The sequence below is a fragment of the Haplochromis burtoni genome, unplaced genomic scaffold (genome assembly GCF_018398535.1).
Source record: "Haplochromis burtoni strain Fernald_Lab_line unplaced genomic scaffold, NCSU_Asbu1 Contig_25, whole genome shotgun sequence".
Lineage (NCBI taxonomy): Eukaryota > Metazoa > Chordata > Actinopteri > Cichliformes > Cichlidae > Haplochromis > Haplochromis burtoni.
Window position 1 is genome coordinate 1,690,898 of NW_024582386.1, and position 10,989 is coordinate 1,701,886.

The 10,989-nt window shown below is 43.3% G+C and overlaps 1 protein-coding gene across 1 annotated transcript in view; it reads right to left on the bottom strand.

Moving 5' to 3' along the window:
- LOC121814189 (E3 SUMO-protein ligase ZBED1-like) overlaps window positions 1-7,011 on the bottom strand; it is a 17,626-nt gene extending 10,615 nt beyond the window's left edge. Inside the window, exon 1 of the mRNA XM_042218913.1 lies at window positions 3,010-7,011. Coding sequence (XP_042074847.1) covers window positions 3,010-3,518 — 509 coding nt within the window. The 5' untranslated portion in view covers window positions 3,519-7,011. The remainder of the gene's footprint in view (window positions 1-3,009) is intronic.
- Window positions 7,012-10,989: the final 3,978 nt, after the last annotated feature.

Here is a 10,989-nt window from a genome sequence, read left to right on the forward strand (position 1 = left end):
CACACACACCTGCTAACACACACACACACACACACACACACACACACGTGTTGGCATTAAAATTAATTCATTGAGCTCATTTAATGGTCTGTGCGTTTATGCTCTCACGTGTCACTATCGCTTATAATGGAAATAAAATCTGCGGCACATTACACGTTCAACTTAGCCGTTTTAAATGACAACGCCATTTAAAAAAAAAAAAAAAAAAAAAAAAACCAAAAAAAAAAAAAAAAAAAAAGTGAACTAAAACAACATCTTTAAAGCAAATTCCCTGTTAAAATAACAGTTTGAAAAGTGATATAGAATTTTATAGCCTGTCTTCAGTAAATCTATACGGTAAGCGGGGGGCTGTGGTGGCTGCACTGCATGCGGTAAAAATGAGCAATGGCGCAGCTCTTGTGAAGCGCCACAGATCGCATGTTGAACAAGTAAAGTGTTTTTGGAACTCGCCTCATGAAAACTGTGAGGCACCTCGACAGACTGGTGAAAGAGTTTCAGTTTAAGGTCAGGTTTTACCGCAATATCCCAAGGACATCTTTTGAAAAAATTAAAAGCTGGGGGAAAGAAACAAGGATAAGCGCTACTTGTCTTTTGCTGGTCTTAAATGTGTAAGAATTTCTCAAGAGGACAAAGGTTGACTGTCTGCAACACACACACACACACACAACAAACATGCCTTATTTAATAGTTTCCACTTCCTGCTTTTTACTCAGTGATGCCACAGGTTACTTTTTAGTTAACCTGTAGAGTCGTGTTAAAAACAAAGCGTGCCCTCTGTCACTTCTAAAGGTTAAAGGTCATTTTCTGTATGACTTTATCACTCTCTCACAATGGCTCGCTCTTCTTTACAGTGTTGCTTCAGTTCATTGACGTTTGCAGGTATTCGTTTATTCACAGCATTTCGTTCACGTTGAGGTCTGGACCTTGACTTTTTCACTCATTCTGTTGTAGATTTGCTGCTGTTGCTTTGACCCTGTTTGTGCTTTCAGACAGCTGTCCTCACATTTGACTCTATAATATTTTGGTATACAGAGGAGTTCATGGTCGACTCAATGAGCGCAAGGTGCCCAAATCATCCCCCTTCCGCCACCATGCTTGACTGTAGGTATGAGTTATTATATGTTGATATTAGAGGTGGGAATCACCATACACCCCACGATACGATATTATCACAATACTTAACTCACGATACTGTGGTGGACCACAAGAGGGCTCCACTCACACCCAGTGTATAGGAAGTGTGTTCCTGTGTTTTGTGGCGCGATATGCGCAGTTGATGTTGGAGACGAATAAAGAAGGAGTGAGAACTGAGAGCTCTGTGTCGTTGATGCTTACTCCACATTGGTGACCCCTGACTCGAGCATGCAACGGGCCGCAGATAACGCAGACTCCGCTATGGATGCATCAGCGGCCGCCGGACCTCCGCCTCCTGTTGCAGCTACGTTCGCTGTGGCGATGAAACTGCCGGACTTTTGGCTCCATGACCCCCCGTCATGGTTTGTACACGTGGAGGCTCAGTTCGCCCTTCGCGGCATCTCGGCTGACGACACGAAGTATCACCATGTGGTGGCCTCGCTCGACCCGCTGGCCACCCGTCGCGCGATGGCGCTCCTCCGGGACCCACCCGCCCAAGGGAAATACGCCGCCCTCAAAGAGCTGTTCTTCCCTATGCCCTCTCCGACGCTGAACGAGCCGAAAAGCTCCTCAACCTGTCAGGCTTGGGTGGCGGTACCGCGCTCGAGCTCATGGAGAACATGCTATCGTTGCTCGGGCCGGATGACGGTGGTTTCCTCTTCGTGCACCTCTTCCTCCGCCAACTACCGGCCGCCGTGAGAGCTGTCCTCGCGAACTCTCCGCTTCTGCCTGCGAAGGATTATCGCTCCCTGGCTGAAGAAGCGGATCGTATTCTCCTGGCTAGCCGCACTTTCGACGTTCACGCCCTGGCTACGGACACGCCGGCGGCACCTCGTCCACCGCCTCCCCGAGCATCCCCCTTCTGAGCAGGGGCTAACGCACCCAAAGGCACTTTGTTTTTGGCGTTTGTAGGTTGGTGGTTCGGTGTTTTTGTGCGATCCGCCCCTTTGCTGACGGCAGGGATTGCTACACGCCGGCACCGCGGAAAGAGCATCTGTTTCTACCATCAGCGTTTTGGCGACAGAGCGCGTCGCTGCCTGCCGCCTTGCGCTTTCACGGCCCAGGGAAACGGACCCGCCAGCGCGCCGTAGCAGCCGCGACCGCTGGCAATACAGAAAGGCTGCTCTTCATAGAGGACTCGCGCTCCGGGAGACGTTTTCTCGTGGACTCCGGCTCCCAGAAGAGCCTCCTTCCCCCTACCGCTGCCGACGGACTAGCAGCGAACTGTGGGCCGCAGCTCATTGCAGCTAATGGCTCTCCCATCAAAACGTTTGGGGAAAGGTTGGTGACTGTTTGTTTTCATGGCCGGGATTTCCAGTGGAACTTTGTTGTTGCCGCTAGCTCTGTACCTATTTTGGGTGCTGATTTCCTGTGTGCTCATGGACTAGCTTGTCGATGTTGCTAACAGACGTTTAATCGATGCTCTCTCGTTTTCTTCGCTACCCTGTTTTACTCGGGCCGCCGAGCCCCTGATTCGGGCTAATGTAGTGACCTCCGGGGATGCTTTTCAGCGTTTGCTTTTAGAGTTTCCATCGCTGTCTGTCCCTAATTTCTCTAGCACGGTAACGAAGCATGGGGTTGAGCATTATATTCCCACGGTCGGGCCTTCGCGGGGGGTAGCATTATATTCGTGCGTGGCGGCCGTCCGTTGGTCTCGTTACGGGTTTGGTTTTGCTGTGGGTCCTGTTTTTGCGGTGTTAGTGGTGGTTTTGGTTACGTGTGTGTGTTTTGTGGTGTTTGTTTTTTTTTGTGTTTTGGGTTTTTTTGTGTTTTTGCTAGTTTCCGTCGCTCGGGAAGAGTTTGCAGCCATGGAGCGCCTTGGCATTGTACAGCGTTCGAACAGTGCATGGGCCTCTCCGCTTCACATGTCCTCTCGCTGTGTCACCAATGTTGTCTTGGGTGTCGTGCAACAGCTGTGCTAGCAGCGGTGCTACGAGAGACAGAGTAGGATTCTTTTCCTCAGACATCACAGTAGTCGTGACTTGCATTGACTTCAAGGCCCGGACAATTTCTTCAGTGTTCCCAATATTCGTCTCGTTTAGAGTAAAGATATCTGTGCTACTCTTTCTGACTTCGGGAGACAGCAGCGCTGCACAAATCGCAGGTTGTTGTTCAAGGAAACGCTGGAGCATGTCATAAGCACTGTTCCATCTCGTGCAGACGTCGGTCTTGAGCTTGTGAGTCGGGAGCTGTAACATTTTCTGTTTTTGCTCCAGAGCGTGGTTTGCCACTGTGCTTCTATTGAAAAACCCAGTTATGCGCCGCACTCTCCCCAAGACCCTGGCTACTGCAGGCAGGTTTAAGGCTCGTTGTGATGCCAGATTGAACGTATGGGCGAAACACTTCACATGCAGGTATCCCGCTAGCTGAGTGGCAATTGTCATATTAGAAGCATTGTCGGTGACAACCACCAGATTTTTGTCGGCAATCCCCCATTCCTGTGCTGCATTTTGCAGGAGATTTGCAATGTTCGCTCCGGTGTGACTTTCATGTAATGTTCGAGTTTGGAGAACGTAAGACAGCAGTTGCCAGTCCGCTGTGAGATAATGAGCTGTTATAGTCACATATGAATCCACAGCCCGCGAGGTCCATGCGTCGCAAGTTAATGCAACCCTTTCTGCTGTGCTCAAACTTTCCTCAACTTTACGCTTCACATCTAGGTAGAGATTGGGTACGGCTGTTTGATCAATTTTCCCATGTGCTGACCTAACCTCTGCTGACCTCACTAGAGAAAAAGCTCAACCGCACCATCTGGTGGACTGGAAGTTTTTGGAACAAAATATCGATGTCTGCTGTCCCTGTATCGATACATTATTAGCAAACAAAATATCGCAATACTACGCAGTATCGATTTTTTCCCCCACCCCTAGTTGATATACTGTTTGGTTTTCTCTAGATGTGGTGCCAGACTTCTCCACTTTGGCCTCCTCTGTCCAAAGGATATCGCTCCAGAAGTCTTGTACTTTGTCCAGATGCAATTTTGCAAACCTAAACTGTGCTGCCATATCCATTAGAGAGGAGAGGCTTTCTCCTGGCAATCCTTCCACGCAAGTCATACTTGTTCAGCCTTTTAATAATTGTACAGTCACGAACTTTAACATGTCACATTCTGCGAGGCCTGTAGAGTCTGAGATGAAGCTCTCGGATGTTTTGCATTCTGTCTTGAGTAGTGCATGGTCTGACTTCAGGCTGAATTTGCTGGGATGTCCCCTCCTGGGATGACTGTCTGAAATCTTTTGTGCATCTGTGCAAAATGTTTCTCACTGTAGAACTGTAGAGCGTTAAAGTGCTTTGGAAAATGGCCATATAACCCTTAATAGGCTGAAGAGCAGGAACAATTGCTTCTCTAAGATCCTGCTGATCTTTCCTCCTTGGCATTGTGTTAACACACCTGAACACTTCAGACTAGCAAACTGCCAAAACTTCAGCTTTTACAGAGGTGCTGATGATCGGTTAAGTGTATTTGATTAGCAACACCCAGCAGCTACTTACCCGCTTAATTCCTATAGAAGCAGTAAGAGTGTACTTAACTTTTCACACACTGGCTTAATTTTTGTTACATAAAGAATGACACAATGTAACTTGTAATGTTTTATTCTTCATCTAAGGTTGCGTTTTCCTAGGGTGTAGTGTCTTTTTCCCATGGCTGCATGTAAAGACACACTATGCCCGTGTGATAACTATGACAAAACATGATCCTCACTTCCCACGCTTATATAGAAATTACATAATGTCAGCTCACAGGATATTTTGACTCTGTTGCTTGAAAACTGGTGCAAAGCCTTTTGCAGAATTACCTAATTTCCACACTGTAGACTATCTGAACTGTATATGCAAATCGTGTCACGTTGAATTTCTCTTCTGTGTTTCTGTTTCTGTTTTATCTCTATGTTTAATGCATACATGTTATTCTTGAACACGGTTTCCTTTTGAAAAAGAGATCTTAATCTCGAATGTGAGAGTCTGTGTCAGCCAGAGTACCTCTGGATCTTCGTTAATAGCAACTGTAAAACTGCAGCTGCGTGAAAAAAAAGAAAAAAAAGAGTGTATTTATCGCCTTTGCACACCCACTCCACAGTGACCTGGGTGCAAGTATGGAAGTTTCGCTTTGTTCACACAATGTATACCTCTCTGAACTGTGTGACAGTGATGTGTTACAAATGCTGGGAACGTCTCAGACATGTTTTTAAGCCAGCTTTATAATATGCATGTAAACACCTTCATCTCACACAGGCTGCACCTTGCTTCCTGTGTATGTGTGTTTGTGTGTGCGATCACCCAGGAGAATATATGTCAAACCGCTGCGGTGTCTCACCCACAACTTAAACACACACAGTGATCGTGCAGCCATGTAAGCAGCATGCAAAACAAGCCTCGCTACCAGCAGCACCACGATGAGGCCTCAGCGTTCAGCGACGTGCAAACACAGAAAATGAGCGGCTCTCCTTTAAGCCAAAACACCGACTCTGGTTTGTTCCCCGCTCGCTGTGCTGATCTTAGAAGCCAAAACAAACGAGAACCATGTTTAGGAAAAGAGAAGGGAAAAAAAACTGCATTACTAAAACGATGATCAGTGTAATTCTTCATGCCTATCTGTCTGAAAACCAGAATCCACTGCAATTCATCATTCTCAGGGTGAGTGAAGATGTGGGCTTGTGTGCTGGCGCTTTATTGTACATTTGTGCATGTCTGTGCTGGTGATTATTCATGCACATACAAGCCTTCATGTAGATCTGTGCGCACTCTGTGTGTATCTGTGACACACCAGGCAAAACAGCAGTAAGGAAATTGTGATCAATCGATGCGTGCCCGCAGGCTGTGTTTATTAACATCTCCATCGTAGGTTAATGAAATGCTCTAACGCATATTCTGAAGCACATGCACGGAGGAGAGCGGGACTTGGAGAACAAGTGTCGGGCTGCGAGAGAGGAAAGAAAATAGGCTGATTATTCCACCAGGTCAAACTGCTGCATAATCACTGCATATTCTGTGGAGTGTGTAAATCAGCTCGGTGGTTTGGGCTACTGATCGTCTCAGCACTTTCCACACACTGTGTCACTCTGGCTCCTTTCACTAAATTATGTTCCTATCAGTACATTAATTTAGATTAGTGTGACAATAGTACACTTTGGTGCTTTAGCTCTTCAAAATATTTAATGTAAATGAGCCAGGGTGGTTGTCTTCAGAGTAAAAAGGAGATCTAAACACACAATCATCAAAGCGTCTAATCTGAGCATCTTGTTTTCCTCTATATTACCGCTTTACTCACGCAGGCAGCATACAAATCTTTCCTTCTCTCACACTCGCAGAAGGAATTCACCACCAGAGGCAAACCTGCCCGCTGTCCCATGCTTGAACAGCATCAGATGGATTATAAGTGTTCCCTAGACATACCTGCAGGTAGCAAAAGGAATCCACTTTGGAGCAAACTGTCAAGCGTAAAAGTTTTATTTTCGCTCATCAACAAATCGCTAACGCATCCATCTTGGCTTCCCTCGCAGGGGCTACAAGCAAATAGCTTCTGAAGTGATAGCTATCTGCAGAGGCTGAACTAAGCAATTCGGCACTCGTACAACCCCCACCCCGTAGAAAACGAGATAAGAACAAGGCCTCGTGGAAGCCGATGCAGGGAGCAGCACGGGGATGGCGTGGACCTGACGTTTTGTTCGTTGCAATTGGGTGGAAATACCACGGTGGATGCATGGAAAACAGGCTCAGGTCATAATAACAAACATAAGTGAGGTGTCACAAATTTGCCGAAAACAAGGGAATTGTGAGTCACGCAAAACCACCTGCTAGCACCCTGGGGAACAGTTTTCAAGTTAGAAACATGTCTTTTCCACCACAGGAGAAAAAGCACATCCTCCTTACTAATACTAATAGTACTCTGACCTTTGTGTAGTCCCCCCACCTCCACCCCTCTCTACTTACCTTAAAATGATGCAGTTTCATACCATCTGCTCTTTGAAATATTTCCAAAGAGCAGAGCTTGCTGGGGCATTGCGTAATATGAAATAGTACGTCTTTGTTTCTACATCAGTTCTTTTACATGTAGTTTGTTTAGGCAAGCATCAAATTTATTTGCAAATCAAATCAGCCTAATCAAAACAAAGACTTTCTCTTTGTTTTTCCTGGATTGTGATATTAAAAGTTAATTATTACAAAGCTGAAAAACTTTAATACTTTTATAAAAATGATAGTAGAGACATATGAGAAGATAAAATATTTAAACAGTGAAGTTCTAGCACACAGATGCAACTTATCATCGGTGTGCTAGAACCGTATGCTTCTAGTGAATTAAGAGAGTAGAAGCATACGTATACAGAGCTAGGATGCTGGCGTGCGTTGTTGACTATGTGGAGCAGCGACTGACAAAGATAAAGCCCCGTCAACATAGGGGGGAAAAAAGTGTTTCATTGAAAAATCCACGAAGGTTTTTTTTTAAAGAATCTGCTCCGTAAACGTTCAGAGAAGAAAAGAGATGAATTAGCAGGAAGAGTTTCTGGTGAGTAAGTATTGAGTTCAGTCAGAAGCCGAACAGAAACGCAAAGGCAGACTCCCACTCTCAGTTTCGACAGCTAGCTTCATGGCTGTAAGAGCTGCGTAGTCTTTTTTTGGGGGGTGAAACAAGTGACGATCCAGCTGTGATATTCATACAAACAAAGAGAAGTGAAAACTCACTTAGCTTTCTGTCTGAAAAAAAAAAAAGAAGTATAAAACGCACACCAGAAATCCACTTCTTACCAATGCACTGTGAGCTGATTTTGAATTGATTTCTCGGGCACCACTTGGCCTTCACTGACCGTCAGGCAGCTCTCAGCTCACTGACATCCTTCTAACAATAAATATTTGCCTCCAGATTTACGCCCCGTCAATGCCGGACATAAAAAAGTTTAAAATGATGGGTCCGGACACAGATTACCTATGCTGCACTTGTCAAATATGATCTCACTGTCCTGCATGTGTTGATGAAAGGCCAAAGCTGGCAGAGGGAAGTAAATCTAATTCCCGCTCAAATTGAGGAGACTGTCAGAGCAAAGCAGAGCTGACACAGTCGCAGGAAAAACCCATCAGATTCACTTCCAGGCGCAGAGAGAGAGAGCACAGCGGATATGTCCGTCCATTTAACAGAGCTGACAGAGACACACGGAGCAACAAGCAAACAGAAAGCTGCGTGACCTTGTATGTATTAGGAATTGTATAAAAGCACATTTAAAGCTACAACATCAGCCTTCAGCATTACACACTTTGATGGATGTATACAGGATTTTTTGTGTGCGTCGTTATAGATATCTCAGTAAAGTTGTTTTAAATTTAATGATGCACAGAAGGTGGCATTGAAGGCACGCACGCACAAACGCACGCACATACACACACTGTCAATTACATGAAAATATTACATGCCCTGATGGCACATGCTCCGTGCAATTATTCAATTTGCCTGGTCTGCAGATGACTGGAGAGCACAGCTGAATCTGAATCTGCCACTTCTCTGTCCTTGAGAGAGAGAGCGATGGAAATAAAGAGAAGGAGAGAGGAGCGAGCGAGTGGAGGGACGTGTTTGAAGGAGGGTGAAGGATGGAGACACCAGTGACATCAACACTGTGATTTGTGTGTGTGCAGCCAGTATAAAATATATCAATCAATCTGTTATTGAAGGGTCTTTACCTTATAATATAAAGCGCTGTGAGGCGACTGTTGTTGTGATTTGGCACTATATAAATAAAATTGAATTGAATGCATTCATACAAAAATCTATTCCATGCTATTGTTGTATATCTGGACTAGATAGCAGTTAATCTTGTTCTATTGCACAATGGCTTTAATAATAAAGGGGAAAAAATAGATCCACTCATCATCTCAGTCCCCGTGGTTTTATTTTTTATATATATTAATATCTGTAGTCTTAAAACACTGCAAGTCCTGCACATCCTCAGCAGTGAATACATTTAAGTGTTACTTCTCTTTAAACTGGTGAGTTCCCTTTTTCCAGAGGGTAAAATTAGCAAAAGAGACTAAAACTATTTTTGCAGCAGGATGTAACAGTGGATATTTCTGCTTTAAATGTAGTCATTTTAACATATGAGTGTGTGGAGAATGAATATAAAGTCACCTATTGGTTTCTGAAGTCTCATTTTGAAGCTTCCAATTAACATTTTCATTTTGGCTTCTTGGTTTTAAACAAACAGATGCGGTGAGGAGGTGCAGGTCTGACCGTGTCACTGCTTGCTCATTGAGCCATCTGCTAATCAGCAAACTAATAATAATGCTCTCTCCCTCTCAATCTCTCCCTCTCTCCCTCTCTCCCTCTATCTATCTATCTATCTATCTATCTATCTATCTATCTATCTATCTATCTATCTATCTATCTATCTATCTATCTATCTATCTATCTATCTATCTATCTATCTATCTATCTATCTATCTATCTATCTATCTATCTATCTATCTATCTATCTATCTATCTATCTATCTATCTATATATCTATCTATATCATGATAATCAAAATAAATGACTGAGCTCAAACTCATCAGGAAAACATGTAATGATGTCAGACGCTGTATACCCTATATACCTCTATCAGCCTGGAAGTCTTTCTCCAACCACAACTATCGCCATCTGGTGACCTTCGGATTGAATGCAGCTTTTCAGACACTTCCTCACACATCCATGTTTTATAGCACATTCCATGTAAAGTCGGAAGTCATAATTCCAGGGTTTTGAAGATTTCTTACCCAGAAAATTCCCTCACCTAATAATCCAAGATGGCGTTACTGTTGGTAAACATTTGTAAAACTAACCTCAACTATATATATGTTTAGGTATTTTGGACTGGCTATATGTAGACTATTAACCATGAATGTGCTGCAGTGCTGTTTTTAAAGCACAAATCAAACATTGTGGTGTATTGCTAACTCTGCATGAATGTCTCTACCTTTGATAAAGGATGTTCTTGTTTTTCCCGACTTTATTATATATTATTTATTATTTAATTATTCTGAATGTGCCAAACTCAGAAGTGACATCACTCTCAGCTACAAGATCCGAATTCCGAGGCAGAGGAGCAGAGCATTATCCTGCCTATGGTACTGACTCACTTTTTCAGGAACCCTCAAGTGGCCATTTGAAGAACTGCAGTTTTAAAAAGTTTTAGCAACATGTTCACTCATTCTTTTCAACCAAATAAAAATTTACAGCATTCAATCACATTTAATATAACTACACTACATTATAGTTAGGGGAAAATACATAAATATGGTGAAAAACATATAAAAAGATACATTAATTAGACCTTTATAGTGAAAAATGTTGTATGTATGATTGATTTTAGCGTACTCTAAACTCCTGGTACACCACACACACAACACACATATATATATATATATATATATATATTTATATTATATATATATATATATATATATATATATATAAATATATAAAAAAATATATATATATATATATATATATATACACATATATGCACACATATATACATATACTGCAGTGAAAGACAGTGTAAACTAACAAAACGTTCCACTGTATCGCTGCACCAGCTTACGATGGTTAAGAAATCACATGTATTTATAGAGTGCATGATGAAAACAAAGGCGTGAGCGTGCTCTGAAATGAAAGGCGTGTGGTAGAAGGAGTGACTTTTTGGCTGAGCGGTATAATCTAGCGGTACAATATGAAAAATTGCCTGACATTTTTTTTTTTTACATTTCCAAACCTCAACTCAACAGAGCACATTCATGGTTTCAGTGTTGTATCAAGTTGCTTCTTTTTTCCGCTCTAGTTTTTCTTTGGCTTTTGAGTTTCATATTCCCAGTCAACCAGTAAAACATATGTCA